At 42.0% G+C, this 18,487-nt stretch overlaps 2 protein-coding genes across 4 annotated transcripts; both read right to left on the bottom strand.

Annotated features, from left to right (window-relative positions):
* Positions 1-557: 557 nt before the first annotated feature.
* Positions 558-6,116, bottom strand: LOC112217406. Of its 3 annotated transcripts, none has more exons than XM_024377656.2 (3): positions 6,021-6,116; positions 5,615-5,714; positions 558-1,731 (listed from the first exon to the last, which is right to left on the bottom strand). In XM_024377656.2, exons 2-3 carry the CDS (start codon positions 5,697-5,699, stop codon positions 1,022-1,024), a joined length of 795 nt encoding a protein of 264 aa, XP_024233424.1. In that variant the 5' UTR covers positions 5,700-5,714; positions 6,021-6,116; the 3' UTR covers positions 558-1,021. The 3 variants fall into 3 exon arrangements, with proteins under 3 accessions (XP_024233424.1, XP_024233422.1, XP_024233423.1); XM_024377654.2 differs by having other exon boundaries at positions 6,009-6,103; XM_024377655.2 differs by having other exon boundaries at positions 5,885-6,023.
* Positions 6,117-11,606: 5,490 nt separating this feature from the next.
* On the bottom strand, positions 11,607-18,230 carry LOC112217407 (protein PML). Its single transcript, XM_024377657.2, has 3 exons — positions 17,776-18,230; positions 17,558-17,618; positions 11,607-12,553 (listed from the first exon to the last, which is right to left on the bottom strand). Exons 1-3 carry the CDS (start codon positions 17,788-17,790, stop codon positions 12,024-12,026), a joined length of 606 nt encoding a protein of 201 aa, XP_024233425.1. The 5' UTR covers positions 17,791-18,230; the 3' UTR covers positions 11,607-12,023.
* Positions 18,231-18,487: the final 257 nt, after the last annotated feature.

The raw sequence follows: 18,487 nt of genomic DNA, 5'->3' as shown, positions 1-18,487 counted from the left end.
AGGCACCAGAGGGTGTGTAATTATTCCCACACTGGGACCAGTGATATGGCTTCTCTCCTGTGTGAGTATGTTAGTGTCTCTTTAAGGCACCAGAGGGCGTGTAACTCTTCCCACACTGGGAGCAGTGATATGGCTTCTCTCCTGTGTGAGTACGTTAGTGTCTCTTTAAGACACTAGAGGGTGTGTAATCATTCCCACACTGGGAGCAGTGATATGGGTCTCTCCTGTGTGAGTACGTTAGTGTCTCTTTAAGACACTAGAGGGTGTGTAATTATTCCCACACTGGGAGCAGTGATATGGCTTCTCTCCTGTGTGAGTACGTTAGTGTCTCTTTAAGGCACCAGAGGGTGTGTAATTATTCCCACACTGGGACCAGTGATATGGGTCTCTCCTGTGTGAGTACGTTAGTGTCTCTTTAAATATGTGAAATAACAATGGTTGTGCACTTCCCCCCCACTGCCACAGTGAACACAGTGGGATTAGGTTCCAGAAGTTCACAGGTTCTAATCTTGCCAATCCCCTTTTCTCAAAAAAAGATACATTTCTAGCCTACTACACACCTTTTGAATGTACTTTTATTCCTCAACAAATGTAACAAACCCACAACATTATTGGTAAAGTAGAATTTGGAAAGGAGAGCATCTCAGAGTAGTGGTGCTGATCTAGGATCAGGTCCCATCTCCATGTAATATTATTCATAGGGATTTAAGAAGGCAAACCTGATCATAAAATCAGCACTCCCTATTCTAAGACGTTTGATAGATATCTCTGTGTAAATGCTATGGCTAACAATTACCCTGGGAGGGTAGCAGGTAACTGTTCTAACCCATCTCTGGTTGAATTCCCCTAACAGGTTGAAGTGCTACAAAAACAAAATAACAGCTTTATTTTCTGAAAACATTGAATTTAAAAACAATTACACAAACATATTACAATCCATCACAAAGTCAGAACCTTAAATTATTTAACTGAGCGTCTGTAATTTATAATCTCCACAACATGTGAAAATGCCCATTTCGTTTCATTTACAACCATTATCCATAATAAGAGTTGCATCACCCTGGCCTGTGGTGTCCCCTTTGGGTCCCTCTGTGACCTTCACTTCCTGTTTGAAGTTCTTCCACAGGGGCCACTGACCTGTTGCCCTACAGGACCCCTTGGCCTTGGCTGCAGGGGGCTGCTTGGGTGCTGGCTCTGCCATGGTGTCCAGGGTGAAGCTCTGCCTGAGGACCTGCTCTGGCGTGGGCCTGAGGGCACCATAGAGCCTCTGCAGTGCCCGCACATCCTCCAAGGCATCATGTGCCTCATAGGAGATGCCAACCACTATCCGAACAAGGTTTTCCTGACGAAAACTCTGGAGTCCGCGTCCCTTCAGAATCTCTCGCGCCAACGGGAGCGTGTCCAAGCAACCAGAAACTGCGAACTGGAACTCCGCTTTAAGGTCAAACTCATCAAGCCCTCTAGCTAGCACAGGGCAGTCGAAGCGACGGATATTGTGACCAACGACAATTGGGCGGTCAAGCATGCGCAAGAAGGCTATGAAGGAGACTAGGACTTCTTTGAGGGAGTTGGTCAGGACAGGGCAGCGATGGTGGTAGAGCCTGTGCCTCCAGACTCTGAAGCCTGTGACCTTGGCGGCTCCACGCTGCATCCGACATCGAGGGACAGTGTAGAGGTTCAGGGAGTGACCCCCACTTACTGCAGCCAGCTGAACGATTTCACAGCTCTGACCTGTTGGAATGACAAGCATTACAAACACTCAGTTTTCAAGACCACGATAGCCCGTATAGAAATGATTGAGACGTTCACATAACATTAGGTTAGAGATTTTCAGTCCCGGTCCTGGAGACCCACAGGGGTTGAAGGGTTTTCTTCCACTACAGATCTACACACCTGATTCAAGGTGAATTCATATCCGTGATATTCTTTGATTCTATCTGTGTTAGTTCTGGGCTGCCTGAGACAAAAGCCTGTTGCAGACCTGCCAACCTTGTCCAACTTTTTAAGAGTACCAGATGCGTGGCAAATTGGAGATTCAACTCGCAGGCATAGCACGTGCCGAATAGGGGTTCCCCCCCGCGCACACACGCTGTTTGTGAGTCTGATTGCAATTATAGAATTGTACCAAATCAAGTCTATACAAGGTTGGAATACCTTGACAGCATTCTATTTACACATATGGTAAAACGTCACTAACATGATGTAATTGGAAAGAACACACAAAGGGCCTTTATTCTTGGAGTTTATTTTATTTTATTAAAACAAATAATAACAAAGTTATTTGTTTAGGTACAAAATGTCTTAAGCCACGATATTTATTTTTAAACTCTGATATGATAAGAACAAATGTTTGAGCAGAGCAGAGCATCAGTATCAAATCAGCATGTTACCCATAATAAAAAGGAAAAGGCTACGACAGGGAACAGTGGGTGACAACAAACCTTCCATTTCCTAGACAGATTTGCCTGGTAGCTAGCAGATTTAACCTTACGCAGCAGAGCATCAGGGTAGACTTCTCTATGACAAACAGTTCCTCTGGCAATCATTGAAACCTTCTTCACAGTCTGCATTGCTGTGGAATATGACCAATGTCCCTAGCATCACAGCCGAAAGGTGGGAGTAGACCAGGCTGGCCCCCCCCTTCTCATTGTGCCGATTTCTCTCCAGGCCTGATCCGTGCTCAAAGGTTGTTGCCTGATAGAGTCTAAACTCATCTTCCACCAGATCAACAGAGGCTCCCTCAGGAATAACACAGGGAAAGCCATGAAAAGGTTGAGAACTTGGCAGTCTGCCTCTTGGCGATGTCAGCGACCACTGCCTGCTGGAAGAGCACATCTCCAAATGGACATTTCAGCTACATGTAGTCTACTGCAGAAGAAAAGACGTTTCTGACATCTGCCTAGAAGGCTTCCTATGTAGGTGCGGGTGTCCTGGCCAATGGACAGCTCGTCAGGAAGCTGGTTTTGTCTCTCCAGGTAGTGTGTAGGCTTGACACCACTACTCGTTTCTGCCATCATAAGGGTAGTGACAGTGTCTGGCTTGTAGAAGGACAACATTAGTTTCTGCAGTTGCATCTCTAAAATTGACAGTAAAATTTGAACACACGGCTCCTCTCGTTGCAGAATCAGATTTCCGACATAAAAAAATTGATATGGCTCTCTGTAAAAAAAGTATGCATAGATTTTTGATACCTGATCTGTGAGAGATTTTAGGACTTTCTCAGGATTCTCAGGATTTTGTTTTGCCACTTTGTCCCCAATATCCCTTTGCTTGAACAGATACTGAGAGTCAGGTCGAAGGTTTTGTCAGTAGGTCCACATTTGATAGAGGATGGCATAACTTTGCTTCCAGAGGAGCCAGGTGAGGGCACGGGGGAGCCCGGTGGGGGCTCGGGGGAGCCCGGTGAGGGCTCGGGTGAGCCAGGTGGAGGCTCGGGGGAGCCAGGTGGAGGCTCGGGGGAGCCAGGTGGAGGCTCGGGGGAGCCTGGTGGAGTAGAGTCAGCTGGGGGCTTCGTAGAGTCAGCTGGGGGCTTCGTAGAGTCAGCTGGGGGCTTCATAGAGTCAGCTGGGGGCTTCATAGAGTCAGCTGGGGGCTTGAGCCGTGGCATTGGCAATGTGGTGTTGGAGGAGGAAAAACTCTTGGGCTGCCTAGCAGAGGGCTCAAGTGAGGACGAGGATGTGGCTGTTGTGGTGAAGCTCGGGGGCACAGTGGTCTTTCTCCGATACCTCATCGGCAAAGAACACAGAGGATCCCATTGCTGCAGAAGGCGGTTGATACACTGGCCAAGGGACAACCATCTTGTAGATACCAGCTTCAAAATCTTCCTGACATCAGTGTCAAACAGAGAAGCCTTCCTCTTGCTACTCTTGTCGAGATGGTTAAGAGAAAGTCTTCAGTATGAACACTGAGTTGCCTCGATGCCCTCTCTGCAGCTGTGTAGCAAATGTCAGGCACAACCAACCAAGTACACATTTTCATTTCGGGTCTTCACAAATTCTGCCACCCCTTTTCCCAGACCTTGTACGACAGCAGCATTATCCACTAAAAAAACTCACAATTGCACCACGGAATGCTCCTCTTCTTCATTTCAGTGTCAATTACAGCTCTTCCTGTAGACTCTCTCTCGATTCACATAACACTACTTCCTTGCCCATACTTGCATCGAAGAGCCGTAATACAATCGGTTACATTTTGACATGCTCCATGTCGGTACTGCCATCGGTAGCCAGGCTGAAAGGACACCTCTTCATTGCCCCAGTGTTTTGATGTTTGCAGTCTTCGTCCTGGCACAGCCATACTGCTTTGTGATGTCACTGTTGGGAAACATCTTCTGAAAACGTGGCCCTGCATGGTCTGCCACACAACAGCAGGTTGTGTGCAACAATATATGCCGTAAAGAGAGTTTCAGCCCAGATTTTTATTTTATTTAACTAGGCAGAACGACAGATTTTTACCTTGTCAGCTTGAGGATTCGATGGGGCGGGTAGCCTAGTGATTAGAGCGTTGGGCCAGTAACCGAAAGGTTGCTAGATCGAATCCCTTTGCTGACAAGGTAAAAATTTGTTGTTCTGCCCCTGAACAAGGCAGTTAACCCACTGTTCCTAGGCCATCAATGTAACTGGCTTGCCTAGTTAAATAAAGGTTCAATAAAAATGAAATAAATAAAATCACTGGCTTGGTGGGAAAAGGTTGCTATAGCTGGGGTTGATGCTGTAGCTGCCAGTAGCTCCTGATGCCTTTTCCCATCCACATGATGTCTACAATCTAAAAGTGAAAGAGGAACCACATTGTACAATAAATTGAGTGGGAAAATAACATGGCCATGGCTGTATTCATTTTATATGACCCATTTATTCAAATCACTAAGTAATATGGGCAATAGTAATATTATCCAATATTTCTTAGGATCAAATCATTTAGCATCCTTATTTGTAAGCACTTACCTGAACTTCCTTGATGACTGATGTCATCCTACTTGCACAAAGTATAAAATGCATGATATGATAGCTTAGATTGCGTCAAGCATGACCACTTCTGGTATCGAGGAAGGAACTTCTGAGGCGCGTGTATTCTGCTTTTTTGGGGGTTCGGAGTTACTGCTCTGCCTGTTTCCTCACTCTCGTCGTCTGACATAGCTTTACTGACTGGCTGCAATAACAACGAGGGGCAGACACTGGGTAGCTACGTCGAATAATTATGTATTAATCTCCATGTCCGTTGACAAAATTACGCACATGTCTGTGTGTTGCAGCTCGAGAATCGGGATGTTAGATTTACTCCGTGTATTTATTAATTAAAATGTTATATAGAAAATATTCGGGCGTACGCAAAATGCGTGCATGTTGGCAGGTCTGTTGTTGGTCCCCAGAACCAAGACAGACTGATCACACTACTATGGGAAATTAAATTAATATCACCTGCCCTACATGATTACATTGAATGATTATGAAAAAACGTAAACGTTGTCTTTGATTGAAAGTGTATAAACATCGCGCCAACGTTGGTTCTTCATACACTGTTGCAAGAGCAAAAGTAGGGACCCCAACCAAACTGCAACAATGTATCAACAACACGACAAACTGCACTAATGTAGCAAGAATATCGAGTGACTGACCAAGTCCTGTTGTCTCCAAGTCAAAGAAAACCAAACTTCGGGCAGGGCTGGTGGCCACAACGAGGCGATTGTTCTCATTTTCCATTAGTTCTCATCACGTCTATAAATCAAAAGAGAAAAATGTTGTGAAAATGCAGAGCTCAAGCTGACGATTTACTATAAATGCGCCCTGAATTAAGTTATGAGAGCAAACAATTCGCTAGAGACAAGACAATGAAACCACAAATATCACTAGACCAAATCAATTCTCTAATTTGCTTGGATTCTTACTATTCTATTTGGGGCTATTCAGCTAGTGTCGGAAATCCCAAACCTTGGGCAACAGCACAAACACTAGTACAATGAGGGAGGAAACTCTAGAAAGACGACAATGTCAAAGATGTGTATGACAAACCATTGTTCTTACTGTGACGTCTTCTTCCGCTTCTTCTTCTTCTTCTTCTTCTTGTGCGTTTCATGGCGAACTACATCCCCCAAAAAGGTGTATTGCCGCCACCAACTGGAAGGGGTTGAAAAAACAAGGTAAAAATTAAATAACATTTTATTCGTCACATGTTTTGTAGACAAAAGGTGTGGACTAACAGTGAAATGCTTCCTTACAGCCCTTCCCAACAATGCAGGGAGAAAGAAATGAGAGAAATAACAGAAAAGTAAAACAAGTAATAATGAAAGTATTAATAGATACACAATGAGTAACGATAACTTGGCTAAATACAAGAGGTATGAGTACCGAGTCGATACAAGTGGTACTAGGTAATTGAGGTAAATATGTACATATAACTAGGGGGAAAACGACTGATAGTAAACAGTAGCAGCAGTGTATGTGATGAGTCAATGCAGACAATCTGGGTTGCCATTTGGTGAACTATTTAACTAACTATTTAGCAGTCTTATGGCTTGGGGGTAGAATCTGTTCAGGGTCATGTTGGTTCCAGACTTGGTGCACCTTTACCACTTGCCGTGCTGTAGCAAAGAGATCAGTCTATGGCTTGGGTGGCTGGAGACGGACAATTTATAGGGCCTTCCTCCGACACCGCCTGGTATAGAGGTCCTGGATGGCAGGGAGCCCTAGTCGGACATGCCAAAAACGTTGTTCCAACCACAATTGCCATAAACCATAAAGTTTGATTTGATTTGACATGGACATCTAGGCTTTTCCCTTCTGCAGACACATTTCAATTCAAGGGGCTTTATTGACGAAACATGTGTTTACATTGGCGAAGCAAGAGAAATAGATAAACAAAAGTGAAATAAACAATAAAAAGTTAACACTACATATTACACTCACAGAAGTTCCAAAATAATAAAGACTTTTCAAATGTCATCTTATGTCTATATACAGTGTTGTAATGATGTGCAAATAGTTAAAGTAAAAAAGGGAAAATAAATAAACATAAATATGAATTATTTGTGGGTCTGTGTAATCTGAGGGAAATATGTGTCTCTAATATGGTCATCATACATTGGGCAGGAGGTAAGGAAGTGCAGCTCAGTTTCCACCTCATTTTGTGGGCAGTGAGCACATAGCCTGTCTTCTCTTGAGAGCCAGGTCTGCCTACAGCGATAGCAAGGCTATGCTCACTGAGTCTGTGCATAGTTAAAGCTTTCCTTAAGTTTGGGTTAGTCACAGTGGCCAGGTATTCTGCCACTGTGTACTCTCTGTTTAGGGCCAAATAGCATTCTAGTTTACTCTGTTTTTTTGCAAATTCTTTCCAATGTGTCAAGTAAATTATCTTTTTGTTTTCTCAGGATTTGGTTGGGTCTAATTGTGTTTCTGTCCTGGGGATCTGTTAGGTGTGTTCGTGTTTGTGAACAGAGCCCCAGGACCAGCTTGCTTAGGGGACTCTTCTCTGGGATGATGGAAGGTTTCTACTTTCTCAAGTGACCACTCTAACAATGGAAATACATGCCCTCAAAGATGGAAGGCATGCGGGAGGAAGCGATAATCAGGTGGGACCATTCTAGCCAATGAGAGGGAAGATATAAGTGTGTGAACAACAGACCATAGAGATAGAGGACTCGCTTTTGTATCTGTGCCATTATATTGTCTGTGACAGCATGGGAAGCGCCATTGAGGCTATCTCCATTTTAAAGTTGTACATTTTCTTCTTCATTGGCTTATTGCTCCCAACTCATAGGAATCTCCACCAGTTGACTACTTTAATATGGTGTAGTCCCTCAATGGCAATGTCCATGCTAAAACAGGTTATATCCAGGCACAACTCCGGTATATATATTTTCAATAATTTTTATTTTATTTTTATTTAACCTTTATTTAACAATATAAGTTGGTGTTTTTACCAAAGATGCCTAAATGCCACTTACACCCACTTATATCAGTGCATTCATAACAACCTAACCATTACGAAATTACTTTTTAAATAAAAAAATATATACAAAAATAATTCCCCCAAACCAGTTACACATACGAACAACAATTTACAGACAGACTTACAAATAATGACTCCATCTCATCTGCCCAGACTCGCATGCTCACACCTCAATCCCCAGTCCCTGGCCACACCTCCATCCCCAGTGCCTGGCCACACCTCCATCCCCAGTGCCTGGCCACACCTCCATCCCCAGTGCCTGGCCACACCTCCATCCCCAGTGCCTGGCCACACCTCCATCCCCAGTGCCTGGCCACACCTCCATCCCCAGTGCCTGGCCACACCCCCATCCCCAGTGCCTGGCCACACCTCCATCCCCAGTGCCTGGCCACACCTCCATCCCCAGTGCCTGGCCACACCTCCATCCCCAGTGCCTGGCCACACCTCCATCCCCAGTGCCTGGCCACACCTCCATCCCCAGTGCCTGGCCACACCTCCATCCCCAGTGCCTGGCCACACCTCAATCCCCAGTGCCTGGCCACACCTCCATCCCCAGTGCCTGGCCATACCTCCATCCCCAGTGCCTGGCCACACCTCCATCCCCAGTGCCTGGCCACACCTCAATCCCCAGTGCCTGGCCACACCTCCATCCCCAGTGCCTGGCCACACCTCCATCCCCAGTGCCTGGCCACACCTCCATCCCCAGTGCCTGGCCACAACTCCATCCCCAGTGCCTGGCCACACCTCCATCCCCAGTGCCTGGCCACACCTCAATCCCCAGTGCCTGGCCACACCTCAATCCCCAGTGCCTGGCCACACCTCAATCCCCAGTGCCTGGCCACACCTCCATCCCCAGTGCCTGGCCACACCTCCATCCCCAGTGCCTGGCCACACCTTCATCCCCAGTGCCTGGCCACACCTCCATCCCCAGTGCCTGGCCACACCCCCATCCCCAGTGCCTGGCCACACCTCCATCCCCAGTGCCTGGCCACACCCCCATCCCCAGTGCCTGGCCACACCTCCATCCCCAGTGCCTGGCCACACCTCCATCCCCAGTGCCTGGCCACACCCCCATCCACAGTGCCTGGCCACACCCCCATCCCCAGTGTCTGGCCACACCTCCATCCACAGTGCCTGGCCACACCCCCATCCCCAGTGCCTGGCCACACCCCCATCCCCAGTGCCTGGCCACACCTCCATCCCTAGTGCCTGGCCACACCCCCATCCACAGTGCCTGGCCACACCCCCATCCCCAGTGTCTGGCCACACCTCCATCCACAGTGCCTGGCCAAACCCCCATCCCCAGTGCCTGGCCACACCCCCATCCCCAGTGCCTGGCCACACCTCCATCCACAGTGCCTGGCCACACCCCCATCCCCAGTGTCTGGCCACACCTTCATCCACAGTGCCTGGCCACACCCCCATCCACAGTGTCTGGCCACACCCCCATCCACAGTGCCTGGCCACACCCTCATCCACAGTGCCTGCATTATTGTTTGCCACATGGCCTTAAATTGTAGCAATTTGTTTTTCTTGGTCACACATGCTATTACAATATTTCAATAATAAATCATTTTATTTTTCCATTGTGTTAATGGTGTCGGAGTGATTTACTCCCACGTTTTTAGTATACGTTTTTTTTTCAAGATGAGTGATGAGAAGAGAATCGTCCAGTCCATTGGGTATCTCACTACAACCCCATATGCCATGTCTTGAAATATGCAGACAGACGGATTAAAAGTAGGTTTTACATTCTAATACTTCTGACAGCCAACTTTCTAGCTCCGCCCATCACTTTTGGACTTCATTAGCGTTCCCAGAAAGCATGGCTCATTGGGAATGAGTCATTGTCATTGGTGAATTTTGTCTTGTGTATAATAAATTCTATACATTAGTTTATACTGGATTAAGCATACATTTTTGTTAACTGTAATTTCGTAAGTTATGCTTCAACATACGTTTTTTTAAACATATGTTGTTTTAAAGTCTTGGTTCCAATAGTTTATATTTTGTTTCTAAGAGATTGTCAGTTGGATTGGCTCTCTGCAAGGTTTTGTATATCTTACCTATCATATGATCATCCTTTTCTGACTCAAATAAGATTCCCTCAAGGTTTCTCTGATGTCCAAAAGATTTCAATCAGAATTTCTGTGATATGAAACATTTAAATTGCATATGTATCAATCCAAAATGGCTTTTTAATTCTGTCATTGAAATAAATGTATTTCCTGTTACCAAGTCATTTACAGTTTCTATGCCTTTATAGTTTTCCATGTAGACCAATTTATCTGTGCATTCTGAAAAGCTATCCTAGGTTTGTTCCATAAAGGTGTGTTTTTAGGGACTGATATTGGTTCACGGAGAATACCTTTCATTTTCTTCCATACTGTTATAGTGTTCTTAACTATCAAGTTGTTCATGTTCTTAGCTTTTCCCTTGAAAATATACACATAAGAAGATTTTGGGGATGAGCGTATCTTCAATATGTACCCATTGTTCCTCTTCAGTGTATTTAACTATATGTTGCAAGTAAACGCCTCGGCTGGTGAGTTGATACAATTCCAAATCTGGAAGGTTAAAACCAGCCTCAGATTTAGGAAGATGTTAAACTTTCCTTTTTATTCTATGAGTTTTATTTGCCCATATGAAGTCTTATGACAAAGTATACTTTTTTTAAAGAAAGTCTTTGTTTGGGTAATTGATATCACCGAAAATAAATACAATTACGAAACTTCTAGGCATCACATACAGTAGCAAATTAGCAATTGCATTTTTTGTTGATCAAAATTCAACACTCTCTCATTGACCTCCATACAAAAATTCAGTCATCGCTCAGGGTGTCTATGCTTCCATTTACTGATAGGTCGTCTCTCAGGAAACGCAGGGGTGTCGAACGGAGTCAGCGTTTCGAAAGGAACCATATAAGGATAAGTGGGGGTTTCTAAAGGAACCATATAAGGATAAGTGGGGGTTTCTAAAGGAACCATATAAGGATAAGTGGGGGTTTCTAAAGGAACCATATAAGGATAAGTGGGGGTTTCTAAAGGAACCATAGAAGGAGAAGTGGGGGTTTCTAAAGGAACCATAGGAGACATGGGGGTTTCTAAAGGAACCATATAAGGAGAAGTGGGCATTTCTGAAGGAACCATATAAGGATAAGTGGGGGTTTCTAAAGGAATCATATAAGGAGAAGTGGGGGTTTCTAAAGGAACCATATAAGGATAAGTGGGGGTTTCTAAAGGAACCATATAAGGAGAAGTGGGGGTTTCTAAAGGAACCATATAAGGAGAAGTGGGGGTTTCTAAAGGAACCATATAAGGAGAAGTGGGGGTTTCTAAAGGAACGACCACTCCTTTCGAAACACACATTTTTCCTGACAGATCCACTGAGATGATAGTGCCGCTGGACCCTGAAAAGCGCAGTCCACTAATGAGTTGATCCCTCTCGACCTGAAATTAGTTGTCCAACCAAAACGTTTCCCTGAGTTTCTCATATAGCATTATTAATGTTATTGAGAAGCACAGAATCCATTAGGTTTGACAGATTTGTTTAGATTTTATCCCCAGTTCTTGTCCAACTTAATAGTCAGTAGTTTCTCCAAGGTAGGCCCATTTCTTCATATATGTTTACATTGCAACCAAGAAGACAACAAAAATCCTAAACCTGTTTCAGACTTTAATTCATAACAATTTTCAAATAACAATTTTATAAAGCATGTTTAAAACCATTAAAAAAACATTTATTTTTTACACACGCTACCACATGATTATTGTTTGCTAAAATTGTGCATGACAATACTTAGTTACATATTCTTATTTTTATACTGTGGACAAGATCATCCACAAAAGTTATATATGCACAGGAAAGACCAGGGCACACAAATAACCTGAGTGTAATAAAATATTATTATTATTATTAATATTAATACAGATGCTTCCCTCGATCAGAAACAAGTAACTGTGGAAATACAGTGTGAAAACACTGAAAAAACCTGCATGTGTAATATATATTATATATATATTTTTTACAGATGCTTCCCTCGATCAAAAAACCCTTCTAGTGTATGGGTTAGAGGCATGTTACAGGGGGAAGGTGTGACGGCGCACCAGTTCCTGGCTGGGACTCCATTTTTGATAGAGCTCCTGCAGGGCCTTGACATCCTCCAAGGCATTGTGAGCATCGTACGTCTTATTGAGGAACACCTTCACCATGTACTCCTGAGAGTACTTGGCCAGTTTGGATGGAAACATCTCCTTACTAATCCTGAAAGTATCTAGGAAACCAGACACTACTTCCTGGAACTCGTCCGTCAGGGAGCATTCCCTCAGAGCCCTGGCCAGCACGGGGCAGTCGAAGCGCCGGGCATTGTGGGCCGCCAGCAGGGGCTTGTGGAAGGAGCGGAGGAAGGAGATGAAGGAGGTGAGGACCTCCCTGAGGGGGATGGTGTCCACCCGTCGACCGTGTAGGAGCAGGGTCCGGTGGTCCCTGACGGTGAACCCTGTGACCCTGGAGGCCTCGTCCGTCATGGTGCAACGGGGAACAGCATACACGTTGAATGACCTCTCCCCGCTGATGGCCGACAGCTGGATGATGTCACACATGGATGTGTCTATGGAGGTAGATGGAGATTCCGTCATATTTAAAGGACAGTACCGTTTACCCTTATGCACTGTTAAACTCTATTCACAGTTTGGTTAAGGTTAGGAGGGGTTAGGGTTATTGGTAAGTAGGTTTAATACTTGCCAGTATTGTGGCAAGGCTGGATTCACATGTAAAATATGAACAAAGGTGCAAACTAAAACAATGTGTGCCTCGGCTGTCCCTGCAGAAGACGTTTTGGTTCTGTGTAAAAAACATTTATGAGTAATGCAGCACCTGTTTACTAATAGGGGGGGGGGTTGACCTGAGTTAAATCGCAGGTAAATGGAACATCATTCCTTTTTATGCCTTTTTTCCCTACACTTATTTCTGACCTTGAACTTTAAGCATGAGATAATGCTATTCACCCGCTATTCGTTTGGTGTGCAGGTCAAATAAATGAAGGTCGTGGAGGAGGAGTGTCCACAGATACACCGTAATCTGACCTTGACTTGAATACTTCATAATTCCACCACCTTTACGCACGATGAATAAAGTCGAGCAACCTGTCTGTTCCAAGTGGAAGAACATCTACTTTCATTTTTCCCCCCAATAGAAATAACAGCATTATCCATGCACTGTAATTTACTAATTGATAAGAGCTATTGATAAGAGCTATTGATAAGAGCTAGGTGAATGATTAAGCCGTTTGGATAAGGGAATTGGAAATATAGCCGTATGATCGCTGGAAACAAATGTGGAGACAAATGTGAAACCAGTCATATGGCAGCAAACTGAAGCATATCAACATATCACCTTTTCCACAGTGAGGTTTATGAAATGCTGGTCTTATAACTTGCAGAGATTAAATGTGGAGATCCACGCTATCGGCTTCTGTAGCCATGACAGTACAGCGCCAAACCTACAGAGTTGTTTTATGATTTCTAGAATGTTTTACACGGAAACAAAAATATAAACACAACAATTTTACTGAATTACAGTTCATAAGGAAATTGGTCCATTGAAATACATTCATTAGGCCCTAATCTATGGATTTCACATGACTCTGGGAATACAGATATGCATCTGTTGGTCACAGATACCTAACAAAAAAGTAGGGGTGTTGATCAGAAAACCTGTCAGTATCTGGTGTGACCATTTGCCTCATGCAGCACGACACATCTCCTTTGCTTAGAGATGATCAGGCTGTTGATTGTGGCCTGTGGAATGTTGTCCCACTCCACTTCAATGGCGGGAACTGGAACACGCTGTCATACTAGTCGATCCTGAGCATCTCAAACATGCTGGTGAGTATGCAGGTCATGGAAGAACTGGGACATTTTTAGCTTCCAGGAATTGTGTACAGATCCTTGAAACACTTTACATGTTAACATGTTGCATTTATATTTTGGTTCAGTATAATTGTCTGGACTTATCCCAGTATTTTTTCCCCCAATTTGTATCATGCTAAATATTAGCCACTATACATACCGTACATTTATAACTGTCACTAGTGTTAGTTTCCAAACATTTATAACTGTCACTAGTGTTAGTTTCCAAACATTTATAACTGTCACTAGTGTTAGTTTCCTGACATTTATAACTGTCACTAGTGTTAGTTTCCTGACATTTATAACTGTCACTAGTGTTAGTTTCCAAACATTTATAACTGTCACTAGTGTTAGTTTCCTGACATTTATAACTGTCACTAGTGTTAGTTTCCTGACATTTATAACTGTCACTAGTGTTAGTTTCCAAACATTTATAACTGTCACTAGTGTTAGTTTCCATACATTTATAACTGTCACTAGTGTTAGTTTCCTGACATTTATAACTGTCTCTTTGGTGTTAGTTTCCTGACATTTATAACTGTCTCTTTGGTGTTAGTTTCCTGACATTTATAACTGTCTCTTTAGTGTTAGTTTCCTTACATTTATAACTGTCACTAGTGTTAGTTTCCTGACATTTATAACTGTCTCTTTGGTGTTAGTTTCCTTGACATTTATAACTGTCTCTTTAGTGTTAGTTTCCTGACATTTATAACTGTCACTTTAGTGTTAGTTTCCTGACATTTATAACTGTCTCTTTAGTGTTAGTTTCCTTACATTTATAACTGTCACTAGTGTTAGTTTCCATACATTTATAACTGTCTCTTTAGTGTTAGTTTCCTTACATTTATAACTGTCTCTTTAGTGTTAGTTTCCTTACATTTATAACTGTCTCTTTAGTGTTAGTTTCCTTACATTTATAACTGTCACTAGTGTTAGTTTCCTGACATTTATAACTGTCTCTTTGGTGTTAGTTTCCTGACATTTATAACTGTCTCTTTGGTGTTAGTTTCCTGACATTTATAACTGTCTCTTTGGTGTTAGTTTCCTGACATTTATAACTGTCACTAGTGTTAGTTTCCTTACATTTATAACTGTCTCTTTAGTGTTAGTTTCCTTACATTTATAACTGTCTCTTTAGTGTTAGTTTCCATACATTTATAACTGTCTCTTTAGTGTTAGTTTCCAAACATTTATAACTGTCACTTTAGTGTTAGTTTCCTGACATTTATAACTGTCTCTTTGGTGTTAGTTTCCTGACATTTATAACTGTCACTAGTGTTAGTTTCCTTACATTTATAACTGTCACTAGTGTTAGTTTCCTGACATTTATAACTGTCTCTTTGGTGTTAGTTTCCTGACATTTATAACTGTCTCTTTGGTGTTAGTTTCCTGACATTTATAACTGTCTCTTTGGTGTTAGTTTCCTGACATTTATAACTGTCTCTTTGGTGTTAGTTTCCTGACATTTATAACTGTCACTAGTGTTAGTTTCCTTACATTTATAACTGTCACTTTGTGTTAGTTTCCATACATTTATAACTGTCTCTTTAGTGTTAGTTTCCTGACATTTATAACTGTCTCTTTGGTGTTAGTTTCCTGACATTTATAACTGTCTCTTTGGTGTTAGTTTCCTGACATTTATAACTGTCTCTTTGGTGTTAGTTTCCTGACATTTATAACTGTCACTAGTGTTAGTTTCCTTACATTTATAACTGTCACTAGTGTTAGTTTCCATACATTTATAACTGTCACTAGTGTTAGTTTCCTTACATTTATAACTGTCTCTTTAGTGTTAGTTTCCTTACATTTATAACTGTCACTAGTGTTAGTTTCCATACATTTATAACTGTCTCTTTAGTGTTAGTTTCCTTACATTTATAACTGTCACTTTAGTGTTAGTTTCCATACATTTATAACTGTCACTAGTGTTAGTTTCCATACATTTATAACTGTCACTAGTGTTAGTTTCCTGACATTTATAACTGTCTCTTTGGTGTTAGTTTCCATACATTTATAACTGTCACTAGTGTTAGTTTCCTTACATTTATAACTGATGACTGTACAGGACCGTTATCCTCACCGTTATCCTCACAGTTCCATGGTTAGGGAGGAATGAGTATTATTTGGGTAGATTGAATATAGCAACTTTCAGGATGAATCAAACCACTATTTTTGATTCACCATTATATTTAGTTCTCAAATGACTTGCCTAGTTAAATAAAGGTAAAATAAAAAATATATATATATTTTTTAAATGGATCCCTAATATTCGGAACCATTCCATATATTATAGTATATGAGTCTGTCGATATAATTTCTAATTAAAGGTACACCACATTTAAAGGGATGGCTTTAGATAAATAAACCCTACTGAATAAAAACTCCACATGAAAATCTGATGGCCAGCAAGTGGGAGGGTTGTCAGAGGTTGAATTACATTTATTCAGCGCACGCAAGGGAACCACGCCTGAAACCCCATTACGCACCTACATAAGTTAAGTCTGAATACCAGCTACTGAGAAGTGCATAGGAAAGGCGTACATTTTCTGAATCAGGCCCATAGTGTGCAGTTCATAATAATACCTTATCATAATAGCAGCACAGGCTCATGTGTCATGTTGCTCTATTTCCAATGGCTTGTTAAGGCTACGTTGATTATTTTTAGATTGTGAATGGCTCATAAATAATATGGTTTATTGATGATAAATATGAGAACATAGCTGTCCTGGACCATCACGTGAGCCAGTAGATGTTGCACAACAGCAGGAACTCGTTTTCACACATCACTTTCGTTAATAGAGAAAGCAGGGATCAAATTGTCTCTCTATAAACTCCCACGCACATCTTTGTCACAAATATACTGGAAATATATATTGCTTTAAAAGTAGTCCAAAGAGAGTTCCTGAATTGTATACAGGGTTTCTTAGCTCTAACATTTACAATACCTTGTGTGTGTAGTCTTATTACCAGTGGTGTAAAGTACTTAAATAAAAATACTTTAAAGTACTACTTAAGTTGTCTTTTGGGGTATCTGCACCTTACTTTGCTATTTACATATATTTTTTACAACTTTTACTCCACTAACTTCCTAAAGAAAACAATGTACTTTTAACTCCATACAATTTCTCTGACACCCCAAATTACTCATCAGGACTGAAAAATTGTCAAATTCACACACTTATCTAGAGAACATCCCTGGTCATCTCTACTGCCTCTGATCTGACCGACTCACTAAACACAAATGCTTTATTTGTAAATTATGTCTTGAGTGTTGGAGGGTGTCCCTGGCTATCCGTAAAACATATATATTTTTTAAATCACGGAAATTATGCCGTCTGGTTTGCTGAAGGATTTTAAAAATTATTTATACTTCTACTTTTGATACTTAGCTATACATTCAGCAACTACATATACTTTTGATACTTAAGTATACTGTATTTGAAACCCATATACTTTATAAAGATTTTTACTCAAGTGTTATTTTACTGGGCGACTTTAATTTTAGTCGTGGATTATTAGAGTATCTTTACTTTTACTCAAGTATAACGACAATTGGGTACTTTTCCAAACAATGGCTATTACCCTCAGTCTACTGTAAGTCTACTACATCAATGTTTTATTATAGAGGCTTTTAGCATAAAACAGTAGAGCACTCTATCAACCTAACAATATTTAAAAACAAGGGTATATATTTTGTACAATACCTAATCCGGTAGTCTCCAAATCAAAGAATACTACGGTATCACCAGACACTGCTCCCATACCCTGGATAAGCAAAGTACAGTCAGTCAAATCAGTACCATGAATCAATGTATGATATCTTCATTATGAATGAATTGATAATACTCTCCGAAACCGTTTTTTAAACAATCCTTTGTCAATGATATAAAATCAACAACTGATCAATGGAATATGATCTTACCAAAGAGGACTGCATAACGACGTCGAAGCTGTCAAAATCCTAAATAGTTTCTCAAATCATCCTGTCTGCCGTCGAATGAAGTACCCTTTTATATTATAGTGACTCGTAAATAATAGTTTATTCAGGTGGTCATAAGGGATGGGCCACAACGGATGGGCAGGTGGTAAGAGCGAATCGATACTTATATAAACTTACTTTCGTTTCAGGCATTGCTTACTCAACATTAAACAATTTAAAATAAATGCGTTTCGTTAATGAATCATCGTGACATTGGTATAGAAAAGGGCTAGAGGGAAGTGAAGAATAACAACCGCATGACTACCGATGACTATTTTCAGAAGGATTTCGTCAACACAACGAACAAATGTAGAATATTCCACACACCACGCCTGGTTTCATTCTTTCGGCTGGAATGACTCGTGATCAGACCCGTAATTCTGGGACGTTTTAGTTGTTTTGGGGGAGGGATTGCCTGTTTTGCTTGTTATTTTGGCATGAATATTTGTCACATATCAGTTTGCAAACAATGAGATCATGGCTTTCTGTTGGGCGAGCCAGATAAAAAATAGGAGCATTGCGCTGTGATTGGCTCAGTGTTCTGCCACTCATGGGGACACCATGTCATCCCGAATTGTACGTCCTTAGTAAGGGCAGACATCGAGAATTTCAGCCCTTGGGTCCTGCTATAGTGTGCAGTCCACTCAAAAGACAC

Source organism: Oncorhynchus tshawytscha, linkage group LG01 (genome assembly GCF_018296145.1).
Source record: "Oncorhynchus tshawytscha isolate Ot180627B linkage group LG01, Otsh_v2.0, whole genome shotgun sequence".
Classification (NCBI taxonomy): domain Eukaryota; kingdom Metazoa; phylum Chordata; class Actinopteri; order Salmoniformes; family Salmonidae; genus Oncorhynchus; species Oncorhynchus tshawytscha.
This window is presented reverse-complemented; position numbering and strand designations above follow the sequence as displayed.

Bases quoted from the DNA above. Each gene is read 5' to 3' on its own strand.
- LOC112217407 (XM_024377657.2), bottom strand. The intron at 12,554-17,557 runs GTATTGTACAAA...CTACCTCCATAG, and splicing joins TTTGGAGACTACCGGATTAG to ACACATCCATGTGTGACATC.
- LOC112217406 (XM_024377656.2), bottom strand. From the start codon at position 5,699: ATGGAAAATGAGAACAATCGCCTCGTTGTGGCCACCAGCCCTGCCCGA. The intron at 1,732-5,614 runs GTCAGTCACTCG...TCATTCCAACAG, and splicing joins CTTGGAGACAACAGGACTTG to GTCAGAGCTGTGAAATCGTT.